The following is a 16948-nucleotide window of genomic DNA, read 5'->3' as shown; positions in this document are numbered from 1 at the left end:
ATTGCTGCCTCATGGGGAGCTTTGTGTCCACCAGGACCCCCAGGTCCTTCTCTGAAGAGCTGCTTCCCAGATTGTTGCAGTGCGATTTCCTGTCCCAACCCTCTCAGGTGTGCCAACCTTTCCCCCTCCCCCTTTTGCCCTCCTGCCTCAGAGCTGTCCATCAATCTTAACATTCCAGCAGGGCGTCGTGTGGTTGGCAGATGCCCCTCAGGTCCGGGCTCATTGGCCTGTCCAAGTGTCTGTATCCCTTGAGCCTTCCTCTCCTCACACCTGGTTGGCCCTCACCTGTCCCTCCCCTCCCCCTGTCCACGGGGCTTCAAAGGACACAAGACGATGTGGTCCGGTCGTCTATGGGTGAGCTGTTACCACATTCAGAGGTCTACCATGCTGAAATAAAATTCTGGATTTAGACTCTACGATAGAACCCGCTTCTTTTCTCTTCACTGTTGCTTGAACCTTTTCCACCAAAGGTAAACTGAGTTCCTACTTTGCCTGGATTTGTTCTGAGTGCCCAGCTGCAGCACCCAGCTGGCCAAAGGTATCTCTGGGGTGAAACACCACAGCTGCCGCCTTTGGTCCAGCAGCAAGGGCCAGAAGAAGCCAGGCAGGACACAGCCGGAAACATCGGGGTCTAATATTCAATACCAGATGGTCAGTGCTTCCCTGTGCTGCTGCATGGAGCAATTCCTCCCCAGGTGCAGAACCCTGCATTTGCCTTTGCTGAATTTGAGAATGTTCCTCTCTGCCCATCCCTCCAACCTGTCAAGGCCCATCTGAAGGGCTGCACAGCCTTCTCAGGTATCAGAAACTCCTCCTTACTTGGTGTAATCAGGCAATTTGATAAGGACACTCTTTACCCTTCATCTGAGTCACTGATGTGCAGAACACTGTAACCTGTGGGAAATTTCTGTTATCTGCTCAGCTTGCTAATGCAACCTGTCATTTTTATCATATGTTTGCTGAAGATAAACTGTATGTGGATCAAGGACTGGAAGGCAGGTGGATCCTGCCCCAGACACCACTCTGCATGGAGGACTTAGGGATCCAGTGAACACCTTACCAGAGTAAGCACAGGCTTGTGCTCTGCTGTTCCTATTCCTTGGCCACAGAACAACCACAGACAAGGCGTTGGAGCAGAGGAGCATGTGGGCAGCTGCCACACGGTGCTGGCAACTTCCACACCTGCCAGGCCTTGCCTTTATGCACAGGTGCACCAAGAACTTCCCACACAAGCACTTCTTCTGTTTGACAGTGAGAGGTATGAGCAGGGTTGACTGGAGTTAAGGAAGAGGAAGACAATGGAGTGCAGAGTGAAGACACAAAGAAAAAGTTGGAGAAGGGAAGGTAGAAAGGAGAAGGTCTGACAAAAGCAAGTGTAGTGCAAATAGGAGTTTAATGCAGAGGGAGGCCTGGAGTGGCAAAGAGACAATGATGGAGAAATAAACATTCAGCATCCGAGAAGAGGAGGAAGGCAAGGCTAGGAAGCAGAGCAGCTAAGGAGTGAGAAGTGATCACCCTGCCTCGTGCAGCACCCACAAGGTGGAAAGCAGGTCCTGTTTGTGCAGGGACAAGTTTGTGCTCAGCTCCCTCAGCATTCTCACCACTGTGCTCGCCCTCAGCACAGTAGTATGTGCCAGAGTCATTGAGAACGGCATGTTCTATTGAGAGGGTGATACTGTCTCCTTCTATCTTGCTGCTCTTGAAATGCCTCTCAAAACCCTTCTCCACCACTGCTGCGGTACCAAGTTGTAGTGCAGAAGCCAGTAGAGTCAGACTGGAATTCTTCTCTGAAGGCAGAATAAACCAATACATAGCTGTGCTGGTGGATTTCTTCTCAGAGCATTCCAGATTCACAGACTGGCCTTCTTTGATCACCATGTCTGGAGACTGTTCCAGGGCTAACACTGGAAAGGAAAAGTAGGAGCAGTGAGGAAGAGGAAAAAATGGGAAAAACCTCAACTAGGCACTGTGAGTTTGTCGGGAAAGGGTGAGAAGGCATTGGGCAGCCAAGGGAGCAGTTCAAGGCATGGGACAGCTCTTCAGATCAGCAGGGGAATTTCCAATCTCTCCTCAATAGGCAAGGTGCATTCCTGGGCTGAGTCCAAAACCAGGAACCATCTAGGGGCTGCACAAAGAATGACAAATAGATGGGCATTGCAGAAGATTCAGGCATTCCCATTGCCCCCACATTGACTGCTGATCCTGCATGCAGAATGCTCTGCAGCATGAAGCACTGCCAGGAAGTGGCTACACAGCTGGGAGAGCAGCAGCGGGATCAGTGGAGGTGCTCAGGGCTGGCTTGAGTTCACTTACCCAGAGGGGCCAGCATGGCCACAAAGAAACAGCAGGGAACCATGGGGGGAAAGGCCCTGCCCTCTCAGCAGCCTGCCCCTTGTGTCTGCCCAAAGGTTTGTGCAGAGGGAGCAGTGAGTGAGGGTGAGACATCTCGGGGTGGGGCTGGCCAAGGAATGAGAGAAGGCATTGGCTGGATGGGAGCCCTGGGCAATGACACAAACTGTGTGTCAGCACAAACTCTGTTTCTGCAGGAAACCAGGAGCCCTGCAGGGATGCAGCAGGTGGAAGGGGCAGGCTGGGTGTGGGTGGGTGTGGAGGGAAGGATGGGAATCTCAACCTGTCAGTTCTACCCTTTTTCCCATCCCACCAGGGCAAGGGGGTAGTGAGGGAGTGCCTGTAACACCCAGCGGCTGACTGGGCTTTACCCACAAGAACCTGAGCACCAGACAGCATCTCCATGTCCCCACTGCTATGGCATGAGCTGCAGCTCCCCTGACCAAGCCTGTGCTTCACACTCCAGCAAGGAATTCCCAGCTTCTGTTCTTGATGGATTATGAACATTTAGGTGAGCATCAGATTCCTCTGAGACCCTGCACTGTCCTTTGCACTGGGGCTAATGAATGGTAGGCAATTCAGGGCAGCATCCTCTACAGTGGATCAGAAGTGCTACAGAAGGGCTTGGCAGAAGCCTGAAATGGCCTTTTCAAAGTTAGAAATGTGGTGTAACTTTCATAAATGAGAGGTTTCAGAAACAACTGAAAATAACTGACTGAAAGACTTGTAAAAACAAGTCTGTAAAGTTTTCCAAGATGCTTCCAGTTCTATAGGCACTGAAAATATTAAATACTTCCTTCTCTGTTGCATACACTATCTATCTGCTCCGTATCACAGGCTATGGAACTTCCCAGAAAAACAATGCACAAAATAGGGGTGCCTGAAAGTCTTTATTAATTTCTCATAATTTTTGCTTGTACAGAGCCAAAAGAACAGAAATGATGATGAGAAAATACAGGTCGCACCAAACAAGCATCTCAGTTGGAGGCCATGGTGGACTGGATCCAGGAGACGTAGTTGCAAACCTTGGTGTAAACTCCGGGATAGCCCCGCTGGGCACATCCATAACCCCAGGAGACAATGCCCTGGAGCTGTCCATTGCAGACCACGGGACCGCCGGAATCTCCCTGTGCACACAAAGGGTATGGATATTCAGCAAATGGCATCAGCCTGAGCAAGGAGCCAGAGATCCCTGAGATCACTGACCCCAGAGGAAGCCCTGCCGGGTGTACTCTGCACAAAAGTTCTACCAAGGCTGCTCCTGATTCACACTCTCCACCTGATGCTACCATGCCTGACTTGAGCTCCAAGTGCACCACAGCTAAGGATGAGTCAGCTGCCTGCTTTTGCCGGATGCAGCATTGGCAAACCTTCAGGATATGTGTGCCTGAAGCCTCTGCTGTCATTCAGAAACTCAGATTTACCAGTGCAGTGAGTATAGCTGACTCTGTAATGTGAAGGCCTCTTCAGCTGGGAAAAGGTGGGAGAGAAATGCCTGGGAGAGGAGAGGCAGATGAGTTACCTGGCAGGAGTCTTTTCCTCCCTCCACGTATCCGACACACATCATGTTCTTGGTAATTTGCCCAGGGTAGGCATCAGAGCACTGCTCGGCGGTGAGGACCGGAGCCTTCAGGCACTGCAGCTGGTCCGGGTAGTTAGCTGCAAAGAAATAGGGAGAGATGGTTGCTGGCATTGCTGAGTCCTTTTCAGAGCTCGGGGAAGATCTTAGCAGAAAAGCAAATGCTGGACGCCCTGTTCTAGCAGCCATCCTGCTTCCTGTCCACAGTAAGCACAGCATGGGTCCCTTCTGTAGAGATGGAACAAATTCTACCCATGGGCCCACCATTCTACACTGCAGCCACCTTAACTTTTCTGGTACCTGGAAGTTCATCAGTTGGCAAGGGAGGGGCCGCTCTTGTGATACATACACTGGAGGAAACCTGAGCCTCAGGAAAACCATCCTCTCCTCTGGTGCAGGTCCAATGGAATAGGCACCACTGGCCATGGACATCTCTGACCATCGGCGTGAGGGAACAGAGATCTCTGGTAGGAATTCAAGTTGCACAGTCCCAGACTTCACCCTTACTCTCAGAGAATTGACAACTCTGTTGACATTAACTGTGCAGTCCCTACATTGACACATCACTCCAAAAAGCTGTCCCACAGCACATCCCTGTGTTTTAGCCTGTCCTGTTGGGGGTTAATGGCCAGGTCCTAGAGACTGTCCTGGGCCCCCGAGGGTCTGTAGGCTCCCCCAGAGTACTCACTGCCACTGCTGAGAGTGTTGCCCCAGCCGGAGATCAGGCAGGTGGTGCCGGCGGCCACGCAGCTGGTAGGCAGAGGAACGGTTTGGACAGCATTGCTGAGAGTGGCTGGGGTGGCCAGCTTGATGAGCATGATGTCATTGTCCAGGGTGTAGGAGCTGAAGCCAGAGTGGCGGATGACTTTAGCAGAGTTGATAAACTGCTGTGTGGATTCGGTGAGCTCCAGGTTGTGTTTCCCGAGCTGCACTTGGATGCGACTGGAAAACAGAAGGCACAGCGTGTCCTTTACTGCTGGGGGAAGGTTGAGAGAAACCTCCCTGGCACTGAGTGCACTTGCTCCAACACCACTGCCACAGAAGCCTTCTGGGGCAGGGGATCTTTCTTGTCCTGCAGGGAGCCCTGGGAATCCACACTGAGATCTTAACCCACTCCATGCATGGGTGGTGAATTTCTGTGGGTCTGTAAATACATGGCAGCAGTTGAATACAGAGCAGCACTAGATACAAATATTCTGGGACAAGGCAAATGGCTCCAGCCAGACCTCGATCCTCTTCCTGTTCTCCAGGGAGAATGCTTTAGCAAGATTCATGCAATTGATAAGGAATCAAAGCCTAGACCTCTCTGCTTGATTATCCCATTGTTATTTCAGAAAACGCTCTGCATTCACAGGAACGTTTGCAGAAGTGGAAAACCCCTCAGGATGCCTCAGCCTGGCTTCCTGAATGATCCACCCATCCCTTGGCTGTCTCCGGTGAGAATGGAGGCACTTACGTATTGCTATCTCATAGCTCAGAATTCCTGCTAGAAGGGAACTGGAAGACAGAAGTAGGATATAGAAGGATGTAATTTTTCCACTCACGATTTGTAGCAGTGAGCAGCCGACAGGACCCACTGGCTGCTGATGAGGGAACCTCCACAGAAGTGATATCCAGAATTCAGGGACACCTGATAGGGCACAGAGTTCTTTGCGCAGGTGTAGCCTCCCACAATCTTGTCATCATCGTCTTCAGCAAAGGTGGGGAAGGCAACTGCGGGACAAGAAGTGCCACGTGTCAACAGCTGGCCTAAGGTAATGGGGCCTGTAATCTGCCCTGTGGCTGCCTGTCTGAAGCCCCTCACTTGTAGGCTCCCCTTCTATGGACACTCAGGGCAGCGCTGCTGGGCAGGTCTAAGGCACATGCATTTGCTGCACCTCAAAGAAGGGGATCAGACTTACACGGGTGCCTCACGTATCTGCAACTAAAGCCCTGCTGGCTACTCCCTGAGAACATAGGGACACTGAAATATTCTTGTTGGATCAGATCACGGGTGTGTCTTTCCCGAATCCCATCTACTGAAACAGTCAAGGGTTGACTGAGGGAAAAAGTAAAAACTACTGTGCAGTGATATCTTCTTGGAGCACCGACTGAGGGTCCAAAATTTTGCAGTTGCTTTAGGCCTTCCTGGTCCACAGCTATTCCCTGTGCACTCCTTAGTCCCGAAGGAGGAGGCAGCCTTTTTCTGAAGCTGTGGCCACATCTCCATAGCTGGGTCGGGAACCCCTATGAAGGCGTTCATTCCCCAGCTTGTGGCACAAGGCATTATGAGCAGACAGAAGATGGAAGCTGCAGGGCTCTGACTTGTGCAAGTCAAAACTGGACTTGGCTTTCCCACAACAGGCTACCTTGCAGTTTTGATTTAGAAAATCAGCTTCCTATTAAATGGCAGAAATAGAAAGAAAAGATATACTCACCAGCCACCCCAATAAAGGCAAGAAGCAGCAGGCACTTCATGGTCTCGATTCGACCTCAAACCCAGACTGGCTGACTGGACGTGGGAGCTGCTAGAAATACGTTTTTGGTGATGGTCTTATCTCTAGTCCAAGGTTTTCTCCAGACAAAAAGTACACAGTGGAAAATTTGAAGATCCAAATGTGGGCATTAACAGGCATTGGTAGAATGTACAAATGTCATACACGTTAATCATAAACCTCTGCTAAGATAGAGAGCTATTCTAATTATTCTGTAAAGTAGCCTTCAATCTAAAAATACCTTTTGACTTTGGAAGACGTGTAGTTGTTTGTCTGTCTCATTCTTATACACAGCACCTGTACAACAGGAATAACAACTCTCAAACCTCTTTCAGATTCCTCTGTGCTGATGGTATCTTTCTTAAAAATGCATGTTTTTACCTGAAGTTGCATATTTAAGTAGTGGACAGAGAGATACATTGCATTTATTTGGGAAACAAAAGCAAAAAATTCCAGCAAACCCAGTGGCTAACTTTGTTCAGTTTATTTTAGCAAATTCCTTTTCTTGAATAATGTGTGTTTTTACCATATGCAATACAGTGATTTCCTAAATCAAATTCCTCCATTGTCATTTCAAAAGGGAGGGTAGAAAAACGATCCTGTGCCCCAACCGTTTCCCAAGTCAAATAGTTCAAATATGGGAATGCTCACCATCTCCCTTTTCTAATTTCTCTCCCCTAAACGGTATTAAAATGTCTGCCTAAGTACTAAACCGTGCTTTTATTCATCTTTGGAATGTTCTACAGACTCATTTTTGCTACACAAGAATTTCAGTACAATGCTGATGTTTATGAGTGTAATGTAGATGGACAATAATGCTGCAAACAAAAATAATGAGATCTTCTTAAATCTGCAGGAGTGGGGATTTCTGTCATGATGCAAAGTTTCCTAAAGCTTAATGTTTTGCTGAATAATCATGTTCATTCTCCAAGCAGCTGCCAACTTCATCATGTTAGCTCCTGAAAGACACAGGATTTCCTCCAGAGATATTAAAGAGAAGCCGTATGTTTGGAAATGCTGGAATAGCTTGAGACACTAAATCAGAATACTCTTCCTCTACATTTTTTGATTGAAATTTTGTAGACCCTGGAGGACTGATACGCACAGTGTCACTGTCCAGAGGGAAATTTTCCTTCATGTTGAAGTACAAGTCCAAGGCCAGGGCCTCCTCTAAGGTGGTGCATGAATTGTGTTGGCCTTTAAACTGGTATTACTGCACAGCTTTCTTACAAGCATGCTGTATCCTGTGAAAGAAAGAAGGATTGGAAGGTTCCTGTGGGAAAGGAAAATATCCGTAATAGGACTAGGAGGGTCAAAAATTACCGAAGCTGTCCAATCCCATCATAACTAAATGGAGCAAGAAAAATTTCCAGTTTACAATAGTGTTTAGTTTGAAATTTCTACTTTCTTGTTCCAAAACTTGCCATTGGCATAGACAAGGGCTGCCATCAGATGTGCTGCTGAACATTCTGTAGACGTAGTGTAATTTTTTTTTCAGGCTCTTTCAAAGAATACACTCAAGGGTGTACATTTATTATTACAAACAAGTTTTTCATTTCATGCAGTTATTCTGCAGAAGAAAGCTGGTGGCTCTAGGGGCACAGGAAGGGGGAGAGATGGTGACTCAAGAGCAGCTGTGTTAGGTATTATCAATGGACAAGCAATGGCAGCTTGTACTTCTCGAACTTCATGTTCCTAGTTTAAATACTTCAGTCAGCTGTATCAACACTAGACTCAGATAAAAAAAAATACATTTGTCCAGGCTGATGCAAGATCCTGGGAAAAAGAAACCTGGTAAAACCATGGGCTGACAGAGATAAAGCTTTCTAGGAGCATAAAACAGGAGGAGTTTCTGAGGGTAGTCCTTTTATGCCTCACAGAACCTGTTGGTGGAGGTTGCATTAATTCTCTCTTCCTGCCTGTCTCCTTTCTGGGAGAAGCTGATACATTCTCCAAAGCTTCTTATGCTCCATCTCTCCACACCTGAACAAAACTGCTGTCACAGCCTCTTGCATTGTTCTCTATGCCTGTATTTCTCTTTAACCTATGGCCACAATACTTTTTTTCTATTTCTCCCCTTGCCAAAGACATGGATTCTTAGTGTCCTGGAGAGAAAGAGGATGTAGGACATGACAGGGATTTATAAAATTATGAGTGGCCTGAGGAACCTGGGGAACAATGGGTTTGCTTATTGTGTCTTAGGGAGTAGCATGCAAAACTTGGTGGGGTGGCTTGTTCAGAGCAAGCAAAGGAAACTTCCTCTTTTTTAGGAATGCTATGAAGTCCTTTCCAGAGGTTTTCATGGATGGAAAGCATTTACATTACCTCAAACGAGAAGGGACGCAAGGAAGAAAAATCCTTGGAGGGCTATGAGGATGAAGGACATCCGATCCAATCTCCCTTGTCCCCAGGAACGGCCTGGTGTTGGAATGTTCCCTGCTACTACAGCCCAGAAAGAGACCAAAGATTATTATATATCTCTCTGGAGGAAAGTCATGGTTGCTTAAATCCTGCAAGGGTCTGGAGAGTTACCTAAACTCATGCCTTCATTTGCTGCAGCATAGAAGGTCTCCTGGGAGCATCTCAGCCCCTTTTGAGCAGCATGGGAGGGCACAGGTCAGGTCTGACCTGACAAAGATGTGTGTTAGAAGGTGGATTTATCTGACAGTGCTGCTGGGCTGTTCTTGTTCAGGCAGATATGGAAGTGGAGATAGGGCTTAAATGATGGGAACACTCGCCCTAATAATTCTGAGTTACAAATGGTTTGCTGGGGGAGTAAAATACCTGTCTTTCCTGGGAAACATAAAGACTACTCAGAACATTGCTTTCCACACAACTTCTCTTCTCTCTCTCTCAGAAAGCTTACCTAGATAGAGATGCTTATGTCTTCCTTCCCCTAAAGCTTGTTTCTGTATTGCTTGCATCATTATTTAAATCTGATCCAGAGAGCAACTGATGGTGATGCACATTTTCTTCTCTAGCCTTTGAGCAAAATTTCCCTGTGTCCTGGATATTCTCCAGTTGCCTTGGTATGATATCTTCCTGCACTCTTCTTGCTTCCTTTTCTGAGGCAGAGAAACCAGGCATCTAGTGAGGAGTGTGGCCAAGCAAGGCTGTGGCAACCAAGGTACAGTCTCCAGTTTGGTGGAGAAGAAACTGGGAAAGTAGGAGTGTTGCCACGTTGCATCACTGTACAAGCTGGCTTGTACTGAGCAAATGAATTCAGCTACCCAGCCAGCTCCATAAGCTAGCCCCTGGGTTAACTGACGGGAACTTCAACCAATTATGTTCCTTCCTAAGCTGCAAGCATATCACTGGTCCAGGATTTGGGGGGCATAAAAGACCAGATATATGAGCTATCCAGTCTGAGTTTTTCAAATGCCCTTTATAAAGAAGAGCTGAAGAATAAACTCTGTTGCCACATGAACATCAGGTGAGTGGTTCTTTTGTCTCCAACCCGCTTTCACCCCCCGCATTCACATAGGAGAGGGATGGGCAGAGTCAGAGGAGAGGGAGAGGGTTTGGTATGGTTAAAAACATTCCCCAAAGAGAGATCCTTGTCTTTTTCCACTACTGTTTACTGCCACAGCCTGCTGTGGTCTCCTTAAGTCACCTAATCATCCTTTTCTTCTTCTAACATCTTTGTCCACTACCTCTTCCATTGACTCCTCTTTCTAAAATTCTGCTGCCTTCTTTTATTGTCTACTGTCTCTTCCTTCCCTATTTATGCTGCTTTTCTTCACCACTGTCAACTCTTTGGCAGACATCCTCTGTCAACTTTTCCATTGCCACCTTCTATTTTTCTGCCGTATTCTTTTGCCACCTTCTTCAGTCACTGCCCGTTTTTCTTCTTCCACTGCCTTCTTTTGCTGCCTCCTTCTGTCCCTTCCTCTGTCATCTTCTACTGCAGATCATCCACATCCCTGTTCCTTCTCTTCTTCCCGTTCTTCCAATAAAACCTTCTGACATGTTCTTCTGCTACCTTATTCCACTCTCTTCTTCATCCCTTTCTCCTTGTCTTCTACTGCTTCCATCTTCCTTTCCATTCTTTTGCCACCCCTCTTCCACTGTAACTCCTTCCTATTATTCTAGTGGCAGTATCTCTTTTTAAGGTGGAGCATACAGACCTCAGATCCTCAGTATACCTGACTCCAAAAGCCTAGGGATCAATCTTGAGTCTCCCTAAGTGCTTTCTGCAGGAGTTGTAGAGAGGGAGGGAGGCAGGGAGGAAGGAAGGAAGGAGGAAGGGAGGAAGGGAGGGAGGGAGGGAGGGAGGGAGGGAGGGAGGGAGGGAGGGAGGGAGGGAGGAAGGAAGGAAGGAAGGAAGGAAGGAAGGAAGGAAGGAAGGAAGGAAGGAAGGAAGGAAGGAAGGAAGGAAGGAAGGAAGGAAGGAAGGAAGGAAGGAAGGAAGGAAGGAAGGAAGGAAGGAAGGAAGGAAGGAAGGAAGGAAGGAAGGAAGGAAGGAAGGAAGGAAGGAAGGGAGGGAGGAAGGAAGGAAGGAAGGATTTTCTCTCTTATATTGGCTCTGCAAGGAGAAAAGGCAAAGCATGTAATTATTAATAGTTCCCAATAGATGGCTCCCAAAACACAGAGGTGACAGCAATGCTGAGCACACAGATCAGATTAGTTTCAAGACTAGCAGTTCTATCGTATCATAAGCTGATATAAATGAATGCTTTAGTTTTGTTTAAAAATATGCAAAAAATTATTTTGCTTCATCACACTTTGGTCAGATGTGTAGTTATCTCAACCCTTCATGCCCCACATTGGCACCAAAAATGGATCATTATGCTTTAACCCCAGCCAGCATCTAGGTACAATGCAGCCGCTCACTCAGTCCCTCACTTCCACTCCTCCAGCTGAATGGGGAGGAGAAAAAAATGTAAAAAACTTTGTGACTTGAGATAAGAACTGTTTAATTCTTAAAAAAAAAAAAAAAAAAAAAAAAAAAAAACAACAGAAAAAGAAAACACCAGAAAAAGTGCAATTGCTTACCACCTGCTGAGCGATGCTCAGCCTGTCTCTGGGCAGTGATTAGTTCTTTCTGTCCAACTCCTCCCAGTTTATATTCTAAGGATGGCATTCTGTGGTGTGGAATATCCTTTTGGCCAGTTAGTGTCAGTTGTCCCAGCTATGCTCCCCCACAGCTTCATGTTCACCTCCTTGCTGGTAGAGCATGGAAAGCTGAAAAGTCCTTGACATGGAGTAAGCACTACATAGGAACGACCATCAGTGTGTTATCAATATTATTCTCTTATTAAAAACATAGTGCTGCACCAACTACTAAGAAGAAAATTAACTCTATGCCAGCCAAAAGAACAGTCACCTCCTCCATCTCCTCCTTCATCTTCTCCTAATCTTCCAACATTTTCTTCCATTGCCTCCTCCTTCCTTTCTGCTGCCCCCTTCTTCCACTTCCTTATTCTATTCTACTTCTTCTGTCTCCTCCTCCTCCTTTTCTTCTTACACCACCTTCTTCTACCACTTTCATCCTCTGCTTTCTTCTATGGCCTTCTTCTCACACTGCCTTCTTCCATTGCCTCCTGCTCTTTTTCCAACACCTTCTTCCATCAAGTCTTCCTTCTCTTTTTTTTGCTGCAGTCTTCTGAGACTTTATTCTACCACCTTCTCCATTCCCTCTGTCTTCTTTTCCTCTGCCATCTTCTTTTGTCACCCGCACCATCACATCCTCCTTTTCTTCCACCACATTTTTCTGGTGTCTCCTTCCATCAATTACCTCGTCACATTCTTCATCACTTCCTTCATTCCTAATTTCAGCACCTTCTTCCATTGCCTTTTTTCACATCCTCCTTTTCTTCTTCCATCACATACTTCTGCTGCATTTTGCTGCCTTCTGTCTGCCCCCTCCTCCTTCACTGCCTTTTTCCACCACTGCCATTGCCTCCTCCTTCACTTCTTCTGCCACCTTTTTCCTTCACCTCCTATGTTGTCTCTTGCTTCTTCTTCCATTGCCTTCTTCACCATTGTCTTCTACTGCCTCCTCAGTTGTTTCTTCCTTCTTTACTTTCACAGTCTCCTCCTCCCCTTCCTTCACTTGTCTTCTTCCAAGGCCTCCTCTTTCTCTTTTTCCAATGTCTTCTGCCACCTTACTTCATTGCCTTGTCTGTAGCCTTCTCCTTCTCTTCTTACAACATTTTTCCTTTGCCTCCTCCATTTCCTTCTTCTTTATTCTGTGGCTTTCTTCCTCTGCCTTTTTTTGTTCCCTCCACCATTGCCTCCTCCTTCTATTTTTCTGTCTGTTTCTGTTGCCTTCATCTGCCACAGCCACCTTCCAACGCAAATGCCTCCCTTCTGCCACCTCCACCTTATTCTGTCTTCTTCCACCACCATTTTTTGATGCCTCCTTCCACCGCTGCTGCCTTCATGCGCCGCCTGTCTCTGCTGTCTTCCTCCACTGCTTTCTTCTGCCACCAGCTCCCGTCGATGCAGTCTGCTGTCACATTTCATCACTGCCTCCTGTTGCTGCCTTCTGCCACCTCCCACTGCTGCCACCTTCCACTGCTGAATTAATCAGCCACTGCCTCCATATGCCAAAGCTGCCTCCTGTCTCACTGCCTTTACCACTGCATTTCACCATCACACCATTCCATGACTTCCACCCTTTAGCCACTGTATACCTCCATCTTTGGCCTCTGCCACCTTCCACTCCCTCCACCTTCTCTTATTCACCACCTTCTTCCAGCTTCTTTTGTCACCTACTCTGTCATCTCATTCACCATCTTCTTCTCTTCTACCACCTTTTCTTACATCTCTTCCTCTGTCACCTCCTCCTTCTCTGCTTCTGCTGCAGCCCTTTGCAACTTCTTTTGTCACCTTCTCCATTGCCTCCTCCTTCTGCTCCTCTATGGCCTTCTGCTACTCACTGCCACTCCTTGCTTCTGCCAGCTCTTCCACCATTTCCTCCTTTTCTTCTACATTTCCAAGACATCCTAATGAAACTGTAATTGGCAAGCCCAATAATCATAACTGTAGTTGTTAATGACTGTATAGGAATGTCTGTATCAGCTCATTGGCAAATTATTACATAGGAAAACTTATATTTTTAATTATGCCTATGAGAGAAGTGTGGCATTTTAACAGCATAAAGAAATATGTTTTTTCCCTAGAATATTGCTCAGTGGTACACGTCTTAACTCTGCCTCTGACAGTAATCTTGTACTATTCCACTGATCCTTGAGCAAATAGCATTACCCTTCTGTCTATTTATCTTCCTGCCTTTTTTGTGTGTCTTAGCTATACATACTGGAGATCTTAAGACAGGGACATTTTACATTAGTTATTTTCACTTTGCCCAGCATGAAAGAAATACAGTGGGATGTTTATAGCAAGAAGTGGTATTGAAGTGTCATATCCAGTTTAAATGTCTGTGTACTTTGTGCCCTTTGACAATCAAGAGACGATTTCATAGAATCACAGAATACTTTTTACCTGAAGGAACATCCACGGGGTGGAGGTCTGTGGTCCAACCTCCAACTTAAAGCAATTCCAGTTTGTAACCTGGAAGAGGTTGCTTAGAGACTTACCCATCTGAGAATTGGAAACCTGCAAGGAGGGAGATACTACAATCTTTCTGGGCATTCTCTTTTCTGGCACAGTAGGACCCTCAAGGGCAAGTTCTTTTCCTTTTATTCCTGCATTCCCTAACCATTCCAACTTGTCATTATGGCATGCACTGTATTTCCCTACATCTGCCTTTTTTGGTAGTGAAAGGTTGGAATTACACCTCCCCTAGACCCACCTGCCCTTAGCTTTCTGCTCTCCAAGCAAAGAATAGCAAGTCTCTCATTTTTTCTTGTATGTCATGTGCCACCTAATCATCTTGGACACTAATCAACATGTTGGCCATCTGCTGGAAATTCTCAGGTATTTAATACTACTTTTGTATGGAGGGGAAGGTGTGAACAAGATTGGACTTTATTCATCCCTTTACAATAGTCAGCTCTCCATAAGGAGCAGAAGGGGTTTGTCATCAAAGTCAGTAACACAGATCATGCAGAAAATGGACAAAAATGCTTTTTGCTAATGACATAGTAGATGTACTATTGACCTAGCAATGATAAAGAGTCTATAATCCATCTTGCCCTTAATTATTGAAGAGACAGATAATTTTCTCACTAGTTTTACATGTTGCAAAAGAAATTTACCTATTTTTTCCTAGCCTAGGAAGCAGGGTAAGAATAATTTTGTATTTTTCCCAGAAATTTAAATTGTTATAGAGTGCCAGTGTCCTGGAACATGGGATATTTTTATTTACAAATAATAATTACAGCATCTCAGCATACTAGATTATTTCTGTAGTGTGTGCTTGTTGACCAGTAACATTGGTGTTTGAAATCCATGAGAGAACGGGCAGGTCCAAGTTCCAATTCTTTGACAACTGTGCAATCATTTTCATTAGCCAATAAGACAAGAGTCAAATAATTTATTAGAGTCTGTTGTTACTGCTGCTCGCACACACAGCAAAATCATTCCATGAGATGCACATCAAGTAACGTGTCCAGGAGATTTTCATTGAAACACATTGTGTTGATTTAAAAATCCGTCCTCTTGGGAGGAGCACCAGCATCTGAATTGGGAGGAGCTCATGTGCATTTTCCCTGCAGGTGCTTCAGGGGAACCTCTGTGTCTGAAGGATAATGTAAGTAAGCCACCAGCTCACTTATGGCATGTGAAAACTAGAGCTTTCAGAAAATGATGGACTGGAAATATGGTTCTTGACCGAAATCAAGAACCAGATCAATTCCAATCAACACAACACAGAATCATAGAATTACAGAAGCATACAATTGCAGAATGTTAAGGGATTGGAATGGACCTTAAAGACCATGTCATCCCAACCCCTTTTTGTCCCCCACCACATCTTTGGGTCACTAGTTTAGCACTTTAGTCCTCATGCTGCTCACTCAGCCTCATCTTATGCCCGTGACTGATTCCTCCTCATTAGCCAGTTGTCTTGCTTTAGACTAGCAAATGAATGTGGTATTGAAATGTTCTGGGTTTCAATACAATTTAAAGGTGAAAGGGTTTTGTGGACCTTACACTTAATATTGGTGTCTCAGTTCCAGCAAAGCTATAACATGTCATTTTACAGTTGTAGAGATAGAGAGAACTCTTCAAATGCAGCTGGTAATTTATTATAGTGTATAAATCTGCAGAGAGGTTAGGATGATTTCCAGCAGGACAAATTTCTTAAGTTTTTAATTAATTCAAAAAACTGTTCTGGATTTGTGAGGCCTTTTGACTATTTTCTTCCCCCTGCCCAAATGTTTTATTAACTTTCTAAGGACTATGAATTAAAACTCAGACAATTGCTTTCTACTTACTATATATTATATGAGGTGTTACTAGTATGACACTCAAGAAAATTCTCTCAGGAGTAAGGCTAATCAAGAGCAGAAGTCTCACTTTAAAGATTACCAAAATCACAGAGTCTGGAGTCAGCCAGGCTTCCCCAGCAAGGTTCCTGTCTTGTCAGGGAAATCTCATGCAATGAAGCTCTTGCAGAGAAGTTCATTTTAAGTAAGCAATTAGCTATTTAATACCTTTCTGGTGAAGATACATAAGTAGACACAGGGCATCAGTGCCTGGAAAAGTTGTTGCTGACTCCTTTTTTTCTGCAAGTCAGTTCTTTATCACAGTTTCTTTGTCCTGCACCCACCAGTTTCTTTGGTGGTTTTTTGGGGAGATTTTTTTTTTCATTTGTTTGTTTGGTTGGTTTGGTTTGGTTTTTATTTGGGGTGGGGTTTTTTTGTTGTTGTTTCTTGGGGGTTGTTTTTGGTGTTTTTTTTTTTTCCTGAGAGGAATATGCTCTTATTTATAAGACTGTTCTCAAGAGAACTCTGTCACTGCAGAAGACATGTTTGCCAGGAAATGGATGATATATTTGCTAAACTACTCTTTGCTATGGAGAACTTTTGCTATTGTTACATATCATTCTTCACTGCAGTGGCTGCAAATGATGATTGATGCCATCCATCTTTTGTACAGCACAAGTTAACATTTTCAATAATGAGTTGGGCAGATGGACAGAGTCCACCCTCAGCAATTTTGCAGATGATATAAAACTGGGAGGACTGATTGATACACCTGTTGAGAGAAAGGGAACATCCTGTACATGGGAAAGAATAACCTCATGTACCAAAGTTGGAAGGCAGCTTTGCAGAAAAAAAGGGATGTAGGAGTTCTCAAGGAAAGGTTGAAGATGAGTCAGCAACATGCCCTTGCAGCAAATAAGTCCAACAGCATTTCTGACTGCACTAAGAAAAGTATTCCCAGATGAAGGAAGTCATTACCCCTATTATGCACCAGGAAGATCACATCTGAGATAAGTATTCAGTTCTGGACTCCCCAGCACAAGAATTATAGGGACATGCTGGAGCAAGTCCAGCAAAGGCCCGCTAAGATCATGAAGGGGCTGGAGCACCTTCCATATGAGGAGAGGCTGAGAGATCTGGGACTACTTAGCCTTAAAAAAGAAGGTTCAGGAAGAGCCTTATTGATGGATATGGATGCGTGAATAAAGAAA

General features: G+C 45.6%; 1 protein-coding gene across 16 annotated transcripts in view; it reads right to left on the bottom strand.

Annotated features, from left to right (window-relative positions):
- Positions 1-1376: 1376 nt before the first annotated feature.
- The window catches only part of LOC129134828 (trypsin I-P1-like), a 63919-nt gene continuing 48347 nt past the window's right edge, over positions 1377-16948 (bottom strand). For 2 of the 16 annotated variants that reach the window (XM_077174165.1, XM_077174166.1), the window contains exons 2-6: positions 6346-6432; positions 5473-5641; positions 4617-4870; positions 3872-4008; positions 3211-3476 (exon numbers count right to left, since the gene is read on the bottom strand). In XM_077174165.1, coding sequence (XP_077030280.1) covers positions 3327-3476; positions 3872-4008; positions 4617-4870; positions 5473-5641; positions 6346-6385 — 750 coding nt within the window. In that variant the 5' untranslated portion in view covers positions 6386-6432 and the 3' untranslated portion in view covers positions 3211-3326. Of the gene's footprint in view, positions 1905-3210; positions 3477-3871; positions 4009-4616; positions 4871-5472; positions 5642-6345; positions 10655-11397; positions 15224-16948 lie in introns of those variants that run through there. The other 14 variants (XM_077174161.1, XM_077174162.1, XM_077174164.1 and 11 more) reach the window with 14 other exon arrangements.

Source organism: Agelaius phoeniceus, chromosome 2 (genome assembly GCF_051311805.1).
Source record: "Agelaius phoeniceus isolate bAgePho1 chromosome 2, bAgePho1.hap1, whole genome shotgun sequence".
NCBI classification, from domain to species: Eukaryota; Metazoa; Chordata; class Aves; order Passeriformes; family Icteridae; genus Agelaius; species Agelaius phoeniceus.
This window is presented reverse-complemented; position numbering and strand designations above follow the sequence as displayed.